A 21,395-nucleotide genomic window follows, 5' to 3' on the forward strand; every position below is an offset into this window, starting at 1 on the left:
ATTCATTGACAGAGAGACTGTAGAAAGAAAATGAGTTGGGAAGAGGGCTGTGGAGAAAGAGCAGTTGCATGATATAACTGTTATTTAATTTTTAATTTATCTCTTTGTTATGCCCTCTTAGAAGCCTGTATGTAAAATGTTAGACTTCTTATATAAAGAAGTAAAGGAAAAGGGAAAAAAAAAATCCCTTTATTTTTTTGGTTTCTGAGAATAAAAAGAAAGAGACTGGATATGGTGTATTCTTACAGTGCTCACCCAGGTTTGTTAAGACAAAGGGGGAAAAAATTTCAGTCTCTCTTTGAAATATATTTACTGAGGTCAAGGTGATGAAGAAATGTAGGGTGGGAAAAGCAATGATAGCGCAAAATCAGTAAACTGTAGGAGAAGACAGTGAAAGAAGCAGCAGAATAACAATGTTGTTTAAATGGGGACCTGTGCCATGGCGCTGTGTCTAAGGTTTTGTGTCATGTTCTTCTTTGCAGTGATGTAAGGCGGAGAATTCAGCAAACGATAGCTCAGGCATTTGGTATTAGCTCTTCTTCCATGTATCTGACCAAACCAACATTCTTCTCCAGAATAAACAGCACAGAGGCCAAGACAACACATGATGAGTACTGGCACCCACACATTGACAAGGTAAATAGCACATTCAGAGAAGCAGAATGTGTTTTGCTTTCTGGGATTAAATAATCCCTTTGGAGACTGAGCACCACATGTACCAGAGCATACCAATGATTGCAGTTGGGAGATGTTTGTAGGCTGGTGATATAAAAGTTGTCTCAGTGAAAGGAACACATGTGAAAATACTCCAGCTTGTTTTTGTCATGCTAGAAGCATAGAACAAGAGCTCATTTTTTTTTCTAACTAGTTTTCTCCTTCAAAATCTTTGGTGTTTTCTGTTAAGAAGTTTTCAACTATGAGAAACTCTGTAAATATGAAGACATGGTGAAAGGAGGGACACCTGTCCCATATATATATATATATATACATTATATATATATATATATATATATATATATATATTTTAAAATTAAGTTGAACACAAACAGTGTTACGTCTCAAAAAATACATTGCCATGTAATGCCGGTTCTTATGTAACCTTTGTTCTTCCAGTCCTAGTAGATCAAAAGCTTTAGCGTCTTGGTGTAAGAGCTGAAGTAACTCTTAATTGTGATACATACCTCACAGCCTCTGCCAGTGATGTTCCTATTTGCCAATCTTATGCCTAATGAATGTTGTTGTGTGTTCAGGGTACCCTTGTGTTGGGACACCTGATGCATACCTAGTAGCTGTAATTTCATTGTATGGGATACATCTGTTGACGTTAATATGTTTTTTGTTACAGCTAATTCCCCACACTGGCACGTCAAGTACAGGTTAATAGGGGCCAGCTAACCAAATAAAATTGGTAAACCCTGTATCTGCAGTGCCCAGAGACAAAAGTTTTCCTGGTTTTGTTTTTTTTTTTTCCCTGACGACAGTCAGTAGCTGCAACCACCATGTAAACAAAATCCCCTTTCCAGGAAAGAAATCACTTGGAATCTCTTCCCTGAGAGCAAAACCCAAACCTCCTTATCCCAAGGGGTTGGGAAGAAACAACAAGAGCACCCCACAGATTTCATTACAGGGATCTTTAAACTGTCTGGTAATGTGTCTGTGACCAGGCAAATTGTTTTAAGCCCCTGGAGGACAATAAAGATCAACCAGTACTTGGTAACAGAAAACAATTTTATTATTAAAGTAAGACTCACTTTGCAAGCATAGTAAATGGCTTGGTGTTAAAAGCCATGAACTGAAGCAAAACGCAGGGATTTTTCCCTGAGTCAGATTCTTGGTTACAGGAAAGAGCAAAAAGGAACAATTAACCAGCTCAAACATAATTTCCAAACCCCCAAACAATGAAGACAATAAACCATATGCAACTTCCTAAACTTTTGCCTACTCTCACTTTCTGATAACTCCAGGGAATCTTTTAGAAAAACTCATTTCTTCCCTTTATTCCTGGAGATAGCCCCTTCTTTTCTTTGTTTTTGTTTCTAACAAAGAAGATGTTGCTGTAATTCAATTTCAGGTTTGAATTTTTCTGCTAGCTCCTATTGGCTCTTTGTCCCTATCCCTTGAACCCCCTCTCTCAGAGGTATGTTAACTTAACCCTTCCAGCTCTTCAGGTAAGTTTAGGCTTTTCTTTGCAGCTCCCATTCATAACATCTTTGTGTTGGCTAATTATGCTGGGTAGACTCAGATTGATTTAGTAGGTGGCTGTGTGCATTTAATTTTTTCTTTTCATTTGGCAAATTATAAGTTTGTCATAGCGAATAAAGCCCTAAAACTTTGTTTCCTGACAGGAAGCACAAATTGGTATATCCACATGCTTTTCACAATCTAAAATTCAGTGAAAATTAACTTAAAAATACACAAGAGGCCTATCTTGGCAATGCTCCTCTCTGTCCTCCCTAACAATTTCATGATCACCCTTTGAGTGTGTCATTACCGTTGGGGCAGCTTTCAAGGTGGCAATGGGGATTTGGGGGGTGGGTGGGGGAGGAAACAAGATAGAGCTGGTTATTTTAACTCCTTTGAAAGAATGACACAAGTAAGGAAAGTGGGAACATCCTACTGTAAGTAGTTATTGTTCATCTGCTTTTTGCCTATCTTATCATAAAATAGGGCAGCATTTCTCAAACTGAGAGTCAGGAACCCATAGTGCATTGTGACCCTGTTTTAATGGGGTTGCCAGGGCCGGAGGCTGAAACCAGGGCCCCACCACCTGGGGCTGAAGCTAAAGCCCAGGGACTTTAGCCTTGGGGAGCAGGAGCAGGGTTTGGGTTATAGGCCCCCTGCCTGAGGCTGAAGCACTCGGGCTTTGGCTTTGCTTCCAACCTCCACCCAAGTCGATGGGGCTTGGGTGGCCTCAAGCTTCAGTCCCATTCCTGGGATCATGTAGTAATTTTGTGCCAAAAGGGAGCACCATACAATGAAGTTTGAGAACCCCTGCAGTCAGGCAGTGGTTCCCAACATGGGCCACAGGCCCCTTGTGGCCCAATCAACACACAGCTGTGGCCATCCTCAGGGCCATTTAGGTAGTATGTCTGATTCATATAACACAGAGAAACCTGCAGATGCAGTCCAAATGGCAAATAGGTTGATAATCAGTATATCAGCGTATATTTTTGCATTCTGTAGCACTGACTATTATTGTCCTGTGTTCCTTCTCTCCTGCATTTTTTACTGTTTTCCACAGTTGTTTTACACCAGCAAATTATTAATGGTGTCACTTAATACAGGCAGCAGGTGTTTCTATTAAGGCCGCACTTAACTTGCAATTTATCCTGTCATGTGGACACTAATTTATTTTCAGCAGGAGAATTTTTTCTTTATGATAGCTGTCTAAGACTTCTCTCTATTGGCACCTTGATGGTGCACATACAGAGCAGCAAGCAAGTTGCATTTTTGCTCTTCTCATCTATCTGTCCTTGTGCTCGCTTCATATGTCATCTTGTAGGTTAACTGTAGTGCACCAAAGGAGTGGATATGCTATGAAAGTGGCTGAGTGGCTTTGTTTTTAAAAGCAAAAAGGTGTAACAGTTTTAAAATTTGTCATATACAATTTATGCACTTATCATGGTAAATTGTTATACTAATGAAGACGTGATTTATGGCCAATTGGGATGACTGAGAGAGTAGATCAGTAACAAAATACCTTGTTCATAATTATTCATTTTATTGAAGCAATCTAGCTCGGGTCGTCCAGCATCCTTAAAATGTGAAAATGTGACCTATATTGAGATAAACTCACCCTCTAAAGAAAATGTTGGTTTTCCTTACTTAGACCACAATATAGGAATTATATGGGGAGCTTGTAACAACCTTTATATTTAGGTTACCTAACCTTTTAGTTATAAATGATAGTTGCAACTGCTTCTTTGATTAGATCTCTCACCTCTGTTTGCAGCAGATGCTTCATATTTATTGTCAGAAGTCATTGGAATATTGCCCTGACAGGTATCTTGCTTTGTCGAATGATAACCATTTGGCTGTGCGTCTCCCTGCTCTGTATGCTGCCCTGACTCTGCACAGATAGCCAGCACAGCAGACCCTGAGAGAATCCCCAAGGGCCACAAAATCAGATAAGGTGTGAAGGTGTCTGAGCCAGGTTTATTTCCATATGAAACATAGTAATTGGCTTCAAACTCTCTTTTGAACGACTACACGTTTCCCCCGACAATGGCCTCGGCTCAGTCAGTGATGGGATTTTCATTGTCCCCTTGTCTGGACAAAGAGAGAATGTTCAAGTTTATAAATGCCAGGGCACTATCTGTGATACACACGTCTGTATCATCCCTGTTAGACATTTATCTAACCTGTTCTTACATATCTCCAATGATGGAGATTGTACAACCGTAATAAAAATAATGAGGCAATACAGATGAATGGGATATCTTCCAAGTTACAGAAATGGTCAATCACATTCAGCCCTCCCTGAAACATGTGTTCCAGCCTATTAACTTTTTCCTTGGGAGTCGCATGCTTCACCTCCTCCATAGGTGTGAATTTTAACTGACACATTGCCAGAACCATATATAATTTCACATTCTGTTTAAACACACCTTAATACAATAACCCCCAAAATACACAGCTTCAAGTTGCATGTAACCCACTTTAATGTAAGTTAAGCACAACTTGAAGATGTTCTGCAGCTGTCAGCCTGCCTAGCTGCCTGCCTAGCTCTGGGCAGCTAAGCAGGCTAAGAGCCCCTTCTCCCTACCTTCCTCCAGCGATGCTGTGACTACTGTAGCATAAAAATTGACAGTGCAGATAGTTCCAAAAAGGAATCAAAATGTGGGTTACAGTGTCATTGCTCTCATTGGACACTGCAAAACGTGCATTTCGTCCTGTGCATGTGGTAGGTTTTAAGTGACAGGACTGTATGGAACACAATGTTCTGCTGTAGATAAAATGTTTCAGATGCCATGCAAAAGAGGCCTCACTTACACATATTTCATGGTCCTCCAGATCTCTGCTTTTTCAGTTGAAATGAATAAAAAAACAGACTCAAATACGTGTACGGCTGCTTTAATTGTCTATTCTATTACAGAAGCAAAACCTGAGAAAGTCTTTGGTGGGGTGGTATTAAGATCCACAAAACCTCTGCAAGACTGCAGATTATAAAATAGAGCAGAAAAACAACTGTCCCGTTGCGGAGCTTTCTATAGACAGAAGCAATCTAAATACACTTGCATCTCTTTAATCCAGCAACCATTATATGAGGGAACCAGGATATGAGGGTTTAAAGATCTTGTGGTTCCAAGGGAGGGAATAAGGTGGGAGTTTACCTGGCACTCTGCTCTGGGGGCACATGTGGTGGGGGAGGCATAGCTAAACCCAGGGTTGAGAGTTCAGTCCTTGAGGGGGCCATTTAAGGATCTGGAACAAATAGATTTAAAAAGAAAAAAAAAAAAGTCAGGGATGGTGATAGGCCCTGCCATGAGGGGAGGAGAGTGGACTTGATGACTTCTCAAGGTCCCTTCCAGTTTTATGAGAGGTATATCTCCGTGTGTGTATTTATTTATTTTTATGGGGGAGGGATAGTTCAGTGGCTAGAGCATTGGCTTTATAAACCCAGGGTTGTGAGTTAATCCATGAGGGGACTTTTCAAGGGTTGGGACAGGTTAGATTTAAAGTCTGAGGCTTATGGGGCATTTATTATGGTACAGCTCTTCACACTCTGTGTCAGGGATGGAGAATCTTTTTTGGGTTAAGGGACACCAACTCTCAGAAAAATCAGTTGCGGGGGTGGGGCCATAAAAGTGAGAAGCAAAACAAAAAACCCACCTCCCTCACAAAAACCTTCACTGATGTGGCCCCTGGTTGAGATGGGTTCTGGGTGTGGAAGGGGGTCTGGGTGGCAGGGGGGCCACAGGAGTGAGCTGGGATGGGTATCTGGGGTCTGAATGGGAGGGCGGCTTCAGGAACTAACTGGGGTAAGGGTTTGGGCAGTGGGGGAGTGCAGGAGTGTGGTTGGGTGGTCTAGACTGGGCAGGAGGAAGAGGCAGGAGAGCGTTGGGCAATGGGTAGGTGTTTGCCTCCGTGTGCCACCACTCCTGGCTCTTCCCCCAGCTGGGGGAACAGCAGTGGGGAGGAAAATACCCTGTAGCGGCTTTTCTCCTAGTTTCCAGGCACTGCCCCCAACAGCTGTGATTGGCCAGAATTCTCACCAGAGTGGCAGGGGGATGGCATCCAGATAGCACTTGAGAAGGAGTAAGTTCCAATGAGGGTCCGTGAAATAAGAGGCAGCGTTCCCATTCCTGAAACATTCCTTAGATTAACTTGCAGTCTTACCTTCAGTACAAGCCAACATGTCCTTTCAGGTGAAGGTATCTCTGCAGGGTCTGCATTACCCTAAAGCTGACAATACATGGTCAGTTTGACATTACTTCTCATGAAAAGCAGGCATACCAAAATTGACCTTAGAAGCCCTTAAAGTCTTTGTCATGGGCCCTTCACTGTGGACTGATTGCGTAGAAAATTGACCTCAGTGAGCTAAGCTCGACCTAACATCATAGTATAGACCAGGTCTTAACATTCTAATCTCATTTTATTCTCTCTTATACTCATTGCTCATGTAGTGTTGTGTATGCAACTATTGCTCAGTCAAAAAATGAACTGGAAGTATGAAGACAGTTTGTGAGTTTGAGTGTTTATTGACCTGAATAGTGCTGTACTCATTTGTACAATGAATCAGTTACTTAATTTGTCTTTATCGGATCCAATAATACAGAACTTGATTAAGTTGTGCAACTTTGTAAAGAAACTGAAAAATAGCGTTCCTGCTGATTTTTAAATATTTTATTCTGATTATGGATGGCTAACAAGTTCAAAAGTTTAATAGAATTTTATGATTTCCATAAGGTGAATTTTGTCCCTCTTAAACACAGTTGTAAGAAAAATTAGTAATGTAAAAAAAAGGAGGAAAAATCTGAAGAGCGTTATGATATTTAAGACACAGTGCGTGATGGACTTAAAATATGTGGCCCTCAGTGTCAGTGTTTAAAATGCTACATGACTGCTTTTTTGGTGTTAAGTAATTTAATGTTCTTTTTTTGCTTTCTAGGTAACCTATGGTTCCTTTGACTATACATCCCTGCTTTATCTGTCTGACTACACTGAAGATTTTGGTGGTGGACGATTTGTGTTCATGGATGTAGGTGCTAACAAGACTGTAGAACCACGAGCAGGTAGGTTTCTCTGTTTATCTTCATTACATAGCTCTCCATTGATCAGTTCCTATTCTCAGTTAAACTCATGCTACCCCACTTGGGATTTCATAGTATAACTGAGGATAGAATTTAGCCTAATGTATTTCAAATGTGTAGTCATTAATGTGTGGCTAGGAAAGTGATTTGAATAGGCTACAACAATGATTAATGGGATGATGGCAGTAGAGTTCATCCTGTTTTGTAGCTACTTACATAGGAAGAAAGAGTGAAATAGCCTGGCAATGGCCAAGGTCTGAAGTAATCTGAGAGACTGGCCAGGCCCATGAAATAACTTTGTGAAAAGTCACAGTCTCCCTTAAATAGGATTCACAAGATTTGTCTTTCTAAAGCTTCTTGCTTTATGGTTAAGAAGTTCTTTTTGCTAAGATTGATTTTTCCTCTCATCTACTCTGAGCCAGCTGGCTTGAGAACTGCCGGGGAGACAACTATTCCTTGGAAGAGGGTGCTGTCTCGGCCTTGCGGCTCTCTGTCCTGCTAAGCATGGGCCTGCACAGGCTTTGAGGGTATCTGCATCCTGGCTTGGAAGCCTCAGGCCAGTGAGCCATGTGGAGGGAGCTGCCAGGGAACCACGGAGCTGGGGAGCCAGCAGGAAGTCTTCAAAGTGGTTGGAGGACAGGAGGGGAGCCCCTAGGACATTGACTATCCCATGTCCAGCAAAATCCCTCGTCTGGGACTGCTCAGGTCCCCAGGGTGCTGGATGAGGGAGGTACAATCTGTATGGTAATTAATGATGTTGATAAAATGTAATTTGCAAGAGAAGGTCCTTTTGCTTTTCCCCAAAAAAAACCCCAAAAAACAAAACAGAGAACTTTTTTGTCATGAAAGCAATCTGTGTAACAGGTTTCAATGTTTCTCTGATCCCTGCTGTTTGCTTTTCCTCCTTAACAACTGTAATGTGAAATTTCTGCCAATAATTTTGCTTAATTCTCCTTTTTCTTAGAAACAGTTTTCCACTGTTCCTTGATTCCTTGCCAGCTACTTTAGTTACGTCATAGCTTAAATAGAGTTGAGTGTAAAAGGCCTTTATCTTTCTTATTTTATGGTTTTTAGTAGGCAGTTTAGGAAAATGGATACCATGTGCTGAAATAATTGCTTAAATTTCTTCTCAGAGTAATTTTTCTGAGTGTCAGATTATAGTGCAAAGTTGATGAAATAGAAATAAAATTACTAATTTGAAGGTCCGTAGTAAATTAACGATAAACAATTGTAGGATCTCTGTTTGGTAGAAGAGCTGCAAAGGCACACTTCTTCATTATTGCTTCTTAAAGAATTCCTCTGTGTGAATGTGCTAGCGGGTCAGTGACTAGGTAAACTACAGTTGGAGACAATTTTTTTTAAAACGTTTTTGATCATCTCCAGAAATGTCACTTGCAGGTAAGTGTGCAAATACGTAAAAGCTTCCCTTGCTCAGAAGTAAATTGGATGGGTGGGAGAGAGAGCAAGAGCAATAGTGATTGTCTTAAAGATCTTAGCAGCTCCACAGAGCCAGCTACTTTTAACTCTTAATGAGCATCTCTCGTGTAGTTTAGTATTGTCTTAATGCTCCCCCTCATTTTGTATAAATGATGACCTAATTAAAGAAGTTAATATATAGGCTCCTGAGATGAATATATTTTATATACAAAACAAGTCATTGTTTTTTCACTGGTTCACTTGGTACAGACCTTTGGCAAACTGCCAGCAAACTCAGCTGCTGTACAGAAGGAACCCATTTTTCCAAGTTAACTGGGATACAGTCAAAATGTTGTGTGCGTACACTCACATCTCCTGCTGTTTGAGGCCCTGCAATAAGTATCTTATCAGTGAGAGAACAGCCAGGTAGAATGGCATTGCATTTGTAGCTGAAATGAAGAGCATTGGAGCAGTTGAAAGGTAATGCCTGCTTCTCCCAAATGGTATGCTTTTCATCCTCCTTATCTCTAAAATCAGCACAATGGAGTTTTTCTAACATACATCTCTTTGTTCCATCTTCTGTTCCAACCCCAGCCCAATCAGTTTTAGGCTTGGTTTACGCTAGGAGATTTGGTTGAATTTTTAAGGAATATGTACACAGTACAGGATCCTTTTCCATCAATTTTAAAGGCTCCTAAGGTCTACTTTTATATTGGTTTTCATGAGAGTAACACCAAATTTGACCTTGGATGGTTGAACTTAGGGTAGTGCAGACAGAGCACTGTGAAGTTCAACTTTCTTGGGTTCCTGGAGACATCCCACTGTATCCTGAAATTGCACCTGCTGCGTAGACATAGCCTCAGTGTCCCCTATTTACTTCTTCTAGAGGTATTGCCTAGTGTATATTGGCACATTGCCACTTGCAGATCTTGGGTCGTTTGAGCACATATGTCAAAAAGGTAGTCCTTCTGATTCTGAAAGATTTGTTGTGAGAATTGGCTGGAAGGGCATTTTTCCACAGAAATATGGGAATTTCTTCTTTAATGTAGAAACATGTCTGGAAGAAGGAGGGGGTCAGCATAAGGAGTTGGAGATGCACAGGAGCAGGGGTTAGGATAAAAAGTATGGCATGGGGAGAGATTGGGAGGGAGACAGCCCTTCCGCTGGGGTGCCAAGCTCGGGATGACAATATGGGATCAGAGAAGAGAGCTTCTCAATAAGCGGTGTTGATAAGATGCAGAGAGGTCACTTTTCACTTCTAGGTCACCAATTAGACTGTCAGCCTTTCTTTGGGAGTAAAAATGTAAGGTTTGACAACTGCAGTGGGGGGGAGGGGGAAAGACAGGTAGAGGAAGTCAGTTGAATCTAAAAATCATGTGTTTGCTTAGTGATACATGGACACTTTAATTACGTCTGCACTTTAAAAAATGTAATTTTAAAAAGTTTTAAATCCAGGTACTTGTGCATTGAAAGTGAAAATATATGCGTGAAAGTAATAATAATTTAGAGAAATACATGCCAGCTGAGAGAGAGTTCTGTGGGTTAATCACCAATTTTATTAAGTTTCCTAGTAATTAATGGGTCTAAAAATGAATTCAAAGCAATAATTTAACTACAATTATTCAGTATCTATGATAATTTTTATTCTTCTCTGGTCATTAATTTCTCCAGCACGTGACAGATTTTTCCATTATATCTGAGGGGAAAATAGCAAGAGAAGTTCCTGTCACAGTTGCTCTGACGATGGGATTAATTTTGGATATCTGGCCAGGTTGCTTGGGTCATTTATGTTCTTTTTTTTTTTTTTTTTTGTTCAGTTACTAAGTTGCCTGGGGGTGGGGGGACTTCTTTTTTTCATCGGGGCCACTGACCCACGGAAAAATCAGTCATTAGTGGTGGTGAGGGGCGGGTCATACAAGTGAGAAGAAAAAAAAAAAAATCTCATCTGACCTGGCCCTGAAGTGAGAAGGAGTTAAAGCGAAAGACACACTTGCCTAACTCACTTTGTGCTCCAGCCATGCTGGTGATGGGGGGTAGACTGAGGATCAGGGCTTATTTTCCAGGCTGGATTAACTCTTCTGGGGCATGAGGCTAGTAAATTTTATGTGGTCCCCAGGCTTGAGGGTGCAGCCCAAATAAGGGGTTCAGTATGCAGGAGAGTGGGCTGGGGCAGAGGTGGGATGTTTGGGTCGGAGGTGTCGTGCAGGAACAGGTTGGGAGTCAGGATGCAGGGTTTGGGCAGGGAGGAAGGGTGCAGGAATGGACAGAAGGTGCCAGAGCTGGGTAGGGGAGTAGGTTCCTGTTGGGGTGAAGGTGCAGTGTACCAGAGTTAACAGGAGAGCATTCAACAGTTGATTTATTGTGTCTGCACTAGACTGGATTGATTGCTGCTTGTTGATCTGGCAGGTAGACATGCCCCAGGTCTTTGCTGTAAATCAGTGTAGAGTGTAGCTCCAGCTCTGTTAGTGCCTCTCTTCCCTACACTTCTAGTATCCAGAGACCATTGTCTAGGATCTGCAGACATGCCTGAGCTGAATTCAGATTAGCAATATAATTAGCAGTGTACAATAAGAAATGAAAGCTGGGATGTCCAGAAGGAGCGCACATCGCCTACTCTTCAGCTGTCAAAGTACTTCCAGAAAAACAATTGCAAGGAATCTGACTAGCACATCTGTAGGATCCAATACTGCATCTGTAGAACTTGGACTTGCCATGTTGCCTGTGTATAGAGCTACATGTGTTCTATGTTTCTGCAGCCCTGGAATTCACCCATTGAAACAGAAGCTCAGCAATCATTTTAAAAAAATTTACCATCCTTATGGCTGAGGAAACAGCCTTGAAAATGTGAAGAGCACCTAGTCTGGTACAGCAATATAGCCTTGAGTTTGCAGGCAGCTTGAAAGTATGAACCTGAGAAGAATGGCTTCCACGGTTCATCACAATCAAGCCCCTTATGGACACTTCAGTTTCACCGAACTTTCATAAAACAATCCCCATTTCATATTATATTTACTTATTTAATAAAAGTCTCCTAAGGTGGGGTTGCAGCAAATATTATGGTACAATTGCTTCTCTCAGATACGTTTCTTGACATTTTACATAAGAGTGAATTCACAATTAAGCTTAAACAGATGGCAAGCATGACCACCAAATAACTTATGTGCCATTTCCCTGGCTTCCGTCGATATTATTCCAGCAGCCGAGACACGATTTGTCTTCCTTTCACAAGTAACAGTTTTAGGCTGGTAAATATGAGACCATCAAATCTGTTGATGTAGAGGGAGGAACATGTCTGATTTGGTCTGTAGCCCCTAAAAACAGTTCCTGCTTCCCCTTGCTTTGGAAGACCATAATCATCTTGTGAAGCTGCTTAACCTACACTGTGTGCACACTCAGCTATTCTAGCCAGTGAATAGAGGGGATGGACCAAAACTTGTACCACTTCTCTTGTGCCACCCCCTTTCCTGCCCATTTGCTTGCAGGGTTGAGTAAGGTGACCATATTTCCCTATGATGAATACGGGACACCTGGTACAATTGCTCAAATTCAATCCAGGGCCAATGGAGTGGGTGAGGGAGGTGAGAAGCACCATTTGACCTTGACCTCAAGCTCAAAGGGGGCCTTGGATTTAGATACTTAATTTTTTGGCATTTGATGGGCTAGAAAAGCATTTGTTTAAAAAAAATTGGTCTCACTCTTTTTTCGGAACCTTATTTTCTTTTCATGTATCATCTTTTTTATTATTATTTGTATTGTGATGAAGGGCCTCAAAAGCTGGGAACGGCAAATGGGACAGCATGGTGTGGTGAAGTGGCTTGTTAGAGCCACACGCATGGAGCACCATGTGTCCCAACACTTCGTGGGACAGGTGCGTGGCAGCAGCGGCATCTCCTCCTGTGGCTCGCTCAGGGTGCCTCTAGGCTGGGCGGTGTGGGGCTTGACTCTGGGCTCCTTGCAGCTGGGCAGCTCAGGGCTGGGCGGTACTGGGTGGCTTGCATGGTGTGGCTCAGGACTGGGCAGCTCATCAAGGCATAGCTTGGGGCTGGGCAGCTCTGGGTGGCTTGTGGCTGGGCAGCCCGGCATGGCTCAAGGCAGCTCGTAGCTGTACGGCTCGTGGATGGGCAGCTCAGTACAGCATGGCTCAGCGTGGCTCATGTAGCGCAGCTTGGGGCTGGGCATCTTGCGTGGCATGGCTCCAGTGAGTCACTGGCATTGTGTGTGGGGGGGAAGGGGGGGGCAAGAAGGGGGTAGGGTGCCTGGCTGCAGGGCGGGGAGGGGAAGATAATGCCTTGCTTTGGGCAGGGTATGTGTGTTGTGGCTATTATTAAATTTCTTTTGAAAAGCACTGCATGAACCACTATTCTTACCTGCGTGCCTCTGACTTCTATCCAGGACACATCACACAATCTGTTTTGCAGCCAAGTCCTGTGATACAACTGTATCTGCTCCAGTCCCACTGACAGAGACAAACTACAAATCTTTACCAAGCCTTCGAAAAACTTAATTGCCTACTTGGGAAGTAAAGAAACAGATAGACAGGGCCAGACAATACCCCGAAGTCAGCTACTTCATGATTGTCCCTAGAAGGAAAATAACAGAACACCACTTGTCATCATGTACAGCCCTTTGCTTATACCCTTCGACATCTAATGGGCTGTTATCCAGAATGACATTGGGTCGTTGAGCTATATCTGAGTGAATACAACAGTTTTCCTCATGCTTATGTCAAGGGAAAACAACTTGCAGGCTCTGGATAGAGAATCCATCAGTGACTGTAGGATGTCTTCGTTAAGAGTGATGAGAGCGGCATCATCTGTGAAGAGGAGTTCCCTGATGAGGACTTTCTTGACCTTAGTTTTGGCCTTGGGTCTTGCCAGGTTGTAGAGAGCCATCTAGTCTTGTGTGGAGAAATACATCGCTGCATGAGTTCTGAAGTGTGCAATTTAGTAGAACTGAGAAGACTATGCCGAAGAGGATAGGTGCAAGAACACACCCTTGTTTGACGCCACTGTTCTTTGCAAATGGTTCCGATGTAGATCCATCATATTGCACTGTTGCTTTCATGTTTTTGTGAAAGCATGAGCTTCAGTAGGGTCAGTGGTCAGCCAGTCTTGGTAAATACTCTGTATAGTCCTGATCTACTGACTGTGTCAAATGCCTTTAAGTCCACAAATGCTATGAATAACAGCTTTCCTTGTTCTCTGCATTTTTCCTGTAGTTGTCGAAGTGAGAAAATCCATGTCCGTTGGTGACCTACCATACCTGAAACCACATTGTGTTTCTGGGTAGACTTGATCTGCGAGGTTTTTGCAGGTCTTTGAGAGTGACACAGGCAAATGCTTTGCCTGTGATAATCAGGAACGAGATGCCTCTCTAGTTGTTGCAGTTGCCTTTGTCTTTATAGAGTGATGATGTTTGCATTGTTCATGTCATGTGGGACATCACCTGCTCGCCAACATTTTAGGAGTAAATCATAGAGGAAGGGGAAGAGCACAGCCTTATTTGCCTTCAGAACTTCAGCTGGAATGCTGTCCTTTCCTGGTGCTTTTCCATTGGTGAGAGCATCAAGAGCTTGAGAAAGTTCCTCCTCCGTAGGTTCTGCATCTAGCTCGGACATTTCTGGAAGAGTTGGGGATGAGGCTGTCAAGTTCAGGTTTTATTGTACGCTCGTGGGAATAAAGACTTGAGTAGTGGTCCCATCTGGACATCTGCAGCTTTTTGTCTGTGATCACCTGTCCATTTAAATGCTTCAGTGGGGTGACTTTGGTAATGTTTGGTCCAAGTGCTTTCTTCAGTCCATCATATGTGGTTTTCAGGTTGCCCAAATCAGATGCCTTTTGAATATTAGTACAGAGGTCGGCCCAATACTTGTTTGTACACCACCTGAATTCTCTCTGGAAAAACAGATCTTGCATGTCAAAGTTGATCTCTTGTGCTTTTAGATGGGTTCTTTATGTTACGGAGATGTGCCTTGTGTTTTTCTTCAAGAAGAGGCCTAAGAATGCCAGCATTTTCATCGATCCACTCTTTGTTAGAGAATTTACATGTTCCAAAGGCAGATTTGGCACATTTCGTATATTACATCTCTCAGCTTGGACCATTTTTCATCAACAGTTTGTTGGTCAGAGTTGTGTTCTATTTTGCGACTGAGATCATCTGCGAAGATAGAGCATTTCAGCTCATCTGTTATTGGGTATTGATTTTTGGCTTATTGCATTCCTTCCTCAGATAGCATTTCTTTGGGATGATTTTCAGTCTGCTGATGATCAAGAAGTGACCGGTGTCACAATCTGCACTGTGATATTTGATGGCATTGTGATGTTTCCTGTGTACTAGTACAAGGTCAAGTTGATGCCAGTGACCAGATCTGAGGTGGTGCTATGAAACCTTGTGACACTCTTTCAAGTTAAAGAATGTAGAGCTGATTCTGAGAGCTGAATTCGAGAAGCCTTTGACCATTTTAGTTCATTTTCCCAATACCATGATGACCAAGGCAGCTGGGCCAGGACTGATGTTCGTGTCCAACTCTAGCATTGAAGTTGCCAAGGATGTACAGTTGTTCGCCAGTTGGAGAGGAATCAATAACTTTGAGGATTATAATAAAAGTAGTCCTTGTCTTTGGTGCATGATTGACGCCAACGTGGGTGCATAAGCACTGATGATGATATATCCTGACTTGGTGCAGAGCTTCAGGGATATACTACGTTCCAATTCAGCTGTGGACGTATTGATAGATTGTTCCAGACAGCAAATCACCCCAGTTGAATCCAAAGGAAAGACAGAAGTCAGTATGTTTTGGAACTCAGGTGACTGCAAGGAGATGCTGGAAGATGGGTTTCACGAATCCTCCCTGCTAACCACCTGATCCCCGAATGGCCCTGGCCCGCCACTCCCTGCACGTCCCCCTTCCAGGTAAGTTAAGGACTTGCCACTGGTGCAGTCCAGAGCAGTCTGTTACCTCCAGCTGTGCACAGAAAAGCAGTTCCTGCTGCGGGGCAGCCACGTGCTGTGGGGCACCCACAGCCATGTGGCCAGGCACCTCCAGCCACGCTCTGCAGCTCCCTCTGCAACCTCTGGCCTGGCCCGGCCCACTCCCAACACTCCTCTGGCCTGGTCCACTCCAAACACCCACCCTGACCTGGTCCCCAAAATCCCCACCCCACTGCACCCCCACTCCCAGGTACCGCTGGTGCAGCCCGGAGTAATGAGCCACCCCATCCTCCACCATAGCCGCCATCTTTCTCTATCTTGCCACCCTACCCCCCTGCCATATGTAAACCCTTGTCTCATCTGTTATAGGACTCTGTGCCTGAATGTCAAATTCCAGGTTCAGGAGGATTTGTATCCAGGCTGTAGTCTCCCTTGGCCTCAGGCAGAGGCCAATATCTCCCTGAAGACTCCTCAGAAAAATATGCAGAAAAGTAATTGTAGGAAAACGTCTACTTGCTCTTTAAGGCTCACTGGGATAACAATTTTCCTTCTTTATTATAATACAATATGTCCAATTTTATTTTTAAACGTCCTGGTCATGGATTGCATTGAGGGCTGTGTTGTCATTTTAACAGCAAGTGCTCTTTAAGCAAATTGATGTTTTTGTGCTGAGAATTAACTATCAGTTCTTCTTTAATGAAACTGAAAAGAGTGCTTGAAAAGAAATCTGTAAAGATGGGGCGGGAAGTGAGGGAGGGTATCCGTCAGAAGCAGTTCAGGACTCAGAGAAAGAAAGGTACAAAAGAAACAGTTACAGAATCTCAGGAGGATAGTGTAAAGTTGTAAGACAAATAAGTCACTGAAGGAAAATGCAAGTTTCATGTGGAATGAATGGCTATTCTTAGCTCACCCAATCTTTTTCATGTATAACAGATCACTAGTCTGTTTCTGAGTGGAAGTTTAAAACACAATCTAGCCCCAGAATTTTTCAGTCTGCATGACTTGTAAATACACTGGTTATCTTGTGAACATTTGACCTCCCAATCACAGCATCCATGTGGCATCTTCAGCATGTGGCTATGTGAGAAAGAGAGTGTTAAAATTACTATCTTTCTGCGTGTGTGTGTGTGTGTGTGTCTCTCTCTCTCTCTCTCTCTCAAATGTATTTTAGTTGTCTAACACTATCTGGCAGTTGGAAACAAAGCCAAGAGTATGGACCAGACAGCTCTTTACAGACTGCGGTTGACAGCTTGTGAATTGCTGGTCCAGTATTTTGGAAGAAAAGTTGATTCATATCTGAAGAAGTAGGTCTGTCCCATGAAAGCTCATGATCTTAATGAATTATTTTGTTAGTCTTCAAAGTGCTACATGACTGCTTGTTTATTTCCTGTCAAAGACAAGTCTGACCTCACTTCCTTTTCTTGGAAGCTGTTTTCGAAGTCCTCTTTTGTCTCCTTGTTACAAGTGATAATAACTGTAATGAGTAATAGCAGCTCTCCTGTAGGTTGTGGATTAAAGCAAAGGCATGGCTCAGAGAAGGTTCTTGTTTAAATTAGGAATTCTAAAGCCTGTACCGTATTACTTGTGCACACAGAAAGGTAAATTATAGTTCTACCTGGAAATTTCTCTGGTTAGGCAGCTTCTGTAGGAGTTCTGTTTCAGCTCCTATTCTGGAAGAACCTGGTTCTGAAAAGAACATTCAAACCCTGGGTAAGTTCTCCAACTGTTCCAAAAGAAGCAGGATGTTCCTCACGCTACCTCATTTTGCCTCTGGTCACTGTTCTAAGCAGGATCTTAAGTGCACTGCCTTATACCCTTGTTCCCCTTAATAGCTGAAACAATTATGAACTGTTTGACTACTCAAATATTGCTGATACTGAGCACCTCATTTTCACAAATGTCTTTTACCAGTAGTCTTTAGATAGTGAGACAATGCAATAATGTGCAGGTCCTGTTGCTAGTAGAATCTCGTGTGGCTGTGCTAATTAACCATGTGAGTTTACAAATGGTCCTCCATTTGCAATTTCATGACCTGTCATTAGCATAGTGCTGCCAGCAGCAGTGCTGTGCTAAATGGCCATGTATTCATGGTCTATGTGTAAATAGCAGTGGAATCCATAGGGATTAGTTTGTGAACCAAGGCTTGTATGACTGGTTGTTCTGTTGCATTCTGACTAACAAAAGCCACTTAGAGCATCCAAAACAAAAAGCAGTCAAGTAGCACTTTAAAGACTAGCAATATAGTTTTAGGTGGGCTTTCGTGGGACAGACCCACTTCTTCAGACCATAGCCAGACCAGAACAGACTCAATATTTAAGGCACAGAGAACCAAAAACAGCTCAATCTAATTCTTGACCTTCCCCACCCCTCCACTCTCTGATTTGCTCACCTTGATTATCTTTTTCTGATTTGTCCTCCTTGCTTACTGTTTTTGGTTCTCTGTGCCTTAAATATTGAATCTCTTCTGGTCTGGCTATGATCTGAAGAAGTGGGTCTGTCCCACGAAAGCTCACCTAATAAACTATTTTGCTAGTCTTTAAAGTGCTACTTGACTGCTTTTTGTTTTGACAGTGTATAGACTAGCACGGCTTCCTCTCTGTTGTGTAGAGCATCCAGGTACACTTCCTGTATCAGCAGTGACAAGCTTTGGGATCTTTTTTAGTTAGCATTTCTTCTTTCCCTCCTCCTTGCTTAGCTGCATTTTACCTCAGCATGGTGCAAACTACAGTAGTGAAACAGTAGGGCAGCCAAAGGACTCCAGTGTCTTAGAGATGAGCATCTTGTAGATAAATATATTTCATGCAGAAGTCAGCTTCTCAATCTGTCAGTTTCTCTAGATGAATTTATAACAAACTTCAGATTAGGGCGATCAGTGAAAAAAATTGCGTGAGTAGGAAAACGTGGGAATGCGATAGGATGTTTGTGCAAAGAGAAATACTTCAGTCCATCACCATGCTGTTTCAGTCCAAGTTATTTTAACTCTTACTAAATAAATTACTGCATTGTTTATTTGCCATTTTGAGAAGTGCAATTATTAGCGTTTCCTGCTTCCTGATGCTTCATCTTGAGCACTTAGACTTAAACGTCATCTGAGTATGTTGGTAGCACTCTAAGTCTATCTGTGGCAATCTTTGAATTCCTACTGGACGCTGCTGGTATAGGCCCTGTCACCGATCTCCTATTTTTGTCTCTCACAGGCCGGGTTTCCTTTTTCACATCTGGATCAGAGAATCTTCATCGAGTGGAAAAGGTTCGCTGGGGCACTCGATATGCCATTACCATCTCCTTCACTTGCAATCCCGACCATGGCATTGAAGATCCAGTCTTTACGTAATCCATCCTGGGATTGAATGTGAGGTCAAATGAAGCATAGAAGAAGTCCTGTGAGGGAGATATTTCCTGTGTAAATTCCAATAAGTTCAATTTTCCCAAGCATGTATTTAAAGTAACATCTTTTTCACACATCTTCCTTTATAAGTGTTGCAAACAGTGCCTTAAGGACCATATTTAAATCAGCATTCTGTTAAAAAGCTTTTTATTTTTTTTTTAAATTCATCCAATTGAGAGAACAAGAGTCCTTTTTTATTTGAGGAATGCAGAGAATATATTGGACCTAGTTCTGTTATGCCCTTTGTCATTGTCGGCTGGTGTTACAGACCATAATTTGGCCATTTAAATCTTGCCGTTTCCATCTGATTATGACAACTAAGAACAAGAAGGACATTATCATCATGTTTTCCAGGCTTTGTTCTTCCTGCAACAGATTATCTTAGTCTTGGGCATTATTTGCAAACATGTGGTTTTGTCTTCTGGAACTTACTTGAATTGTTCTTTAAATTTACTACAGATATTTACAGCTAAACGCAGGTTGGGGAAAAGACATTGTCTCACCTCATCTGATGCAGCTGAAGAGTTGTTAGTATAAAGTAAAATTATAAACTCAATTGTTTGAGTCTGGGGCTTCAGGAGAACAATATCAAAGGTGCAGTGGGCCTGGTCAGAGTGCTCACAGCATGTTCTGTTGGTCTGAGCTCTGATCAGGAAGAAGCATTTGATGTATTAGGCTGTGGGTTTGTTTTTTTTTGTTTTTATTTTCAGTTTCAGTTCCGTAGTGAATACAAAGGCAGTTGCATTCAGCTGTTTGTGTGCATTGTTTTGTTTGAGCATGTTTAATGTTTCATTCTTCAAATACAATTAAAGAAGACTTCAAAATGAAAAATAGTTTTCACATTTTAAAAATCTTAACATTTTGGAAGGTTAAAAAACATTTTTTAAAGTTTTTTTTAAGCATACTGCATCCAATACAATTCGATTAAATTAACAAACTCACAAAATGTCAACCCTAAAGCTGATTTTTTTTTTTCTGGAAAAGTTTGTCTGAAAGTGTTCTTTGGCTTTCTCTTTATTGGCTTTCATTGGCAATAAAGCACATTAGGCACTTGATATTTCTTTGAGGGGAGCCCTGATTTTTGTTGTCATGCTTCGCCACACTCAGCTGCAGTCGTGGAACAGTGTTTAATTTTCTGGCTCAGATAAATGAGTTGTATAGAAGTTTCTGAACATTTTGCTTTCGTCTAGTCTAGTGTGAATATTTGCCTGTAACAGTGAGTGTTCATCTGTTATATGTTTCCTGGCATAATGTATTTCAAAAGCTTCAGAAAAAATTGGGTGGTGCCATAAAATGGAACTAGCAGCAAAATTAATGACTAACTTTTCAATTACTTTGCTTTGTTGTAGTAATTAAAGGGTTTACAGATTAGCGTTTTGATAATTCAATTGAAGGAGACTTAAGGTTCCTTAGATGCTGAGTTCTGATGCAAGTCTTCTATTGACACTATAGTGCAAATGTGTGTCACCTCTGAAGTCTTTTGTAATTTGCTTACAGGAAATTCCTTTGTGATTGCCTGCTTTTCACCTGCTTTTTCCCCTTTTTTTTAAACTCCTCTTAAGACGTTGGGAATATTTAAATATTGGAGAATTCAGCTTCAGTTCAGCATAAAGAGGGGCTCTTATCATCCATTTTCTTAGTCGTGTTATCAGTTGAAATGCCTGCAAGACAAATCTGAAATGAATTTTTAAGTTATTAGCATACCAAGAAAGACAGACTTTCTCCATGTGACAGAGGAAAACTCAAAGTGGCTGAATCTAAAAAATAATTTTTTTTAAAAGTTAGTAGGACACCATGGCTACGTCTACACGTGCAGCCAACATCGAAATAGGCTATTTCGATGAATAACGTCTACACGTCCTCCAGGGCCAGCAATGTCGATGTTCAACTTCGACGTTGCTCAGCCCAACATCGAAACAGGCGCAGCGAGGGAACGTCTACACGTCAAAGTAGCACACATCGAAATAGGGATGCCAGGCACAGCTGCAGACAGGGTCACAGGGCGGACTCAACAGCAAGCCGCTCCCTTAAAGGGCCCCTCCCAGACACAGTTGCACTAAACAACACAAGATACACAGAGCTGACAACTGGTTGCAGACCCTGTGCCTGCAGCATAGATCCCCAGCTGCCGCAGAAGCAGCCAGAAGCCCTGGGCTAAGGGCTGCTGCCCACGGTGACCATAGAGCCCCGCAGGGGCTGGAGAGAGAGCATCTCTCAACCCCCCAGCTGATGGCCGCCATGGAGGACCCAGCAATTTCGACGTTGCGGGACACGGATCGTCTACACGGTCCCTACTTCGACGTTGAACGTCGAAGTAGGGCGCTATTCCTATCTCCTCATGAGGTTAGCGACTTCGACGTCTCGCCGCCTAACGTCGAAGTTAACTTCGAAATAGCGCCCGACGCGTG

The 21,395-nt window shown here is 42.3% G+C and overlaps 1 protein-coding gene across 1 annotated transcript in view; it reads left to right on the plus strand.

Annotated features, from left to right (window-relative positions):
• Positions 1 to 21,106, plus strand: part of OGFOD3 (2-oxoglutarate and iron dependent oxygenase domain containing 3) — a 45,783-nt gene extending 24,677 nt beyond the window's left edge. Inside the window, exons 7-9 of the mRNA XM_075014483.1 lie at positions 483 to 636; positions 7,112 to 7,235; positions 18,797 to 21,106. Of these exons, the coding sequence (XP_074870584.1) occupies positions 483 to 636; positions 7,112 to 7,235; positions 18,797 to 18,933 (415 nt within the window). The 3' untranslated portion in view covers positions 18,934 to 21,106. The remainder of the gene's footprint in view (positions 1 to 482; positions 637 to 7,111; positions 7,236 to 18,796) is intronic.
• The last annotated feature ends 289 nt before the right edge of the window (positions 21,107 to 21,395 follow it).

Source organism: Carettochelys insculpta, chromosome 20, assembly GCF_033958435.1.
Source record: "Carettochelys insculpta isolate YL-2023 chromosome 20, ASM3395843v1, whole genome shotgun sequence".
Lineage (NCBI taxonomy): Eukaryota > Metazoa > Chordata > Testudines > Carettochelyidae > Carettochelys > Carettochelys insculpta.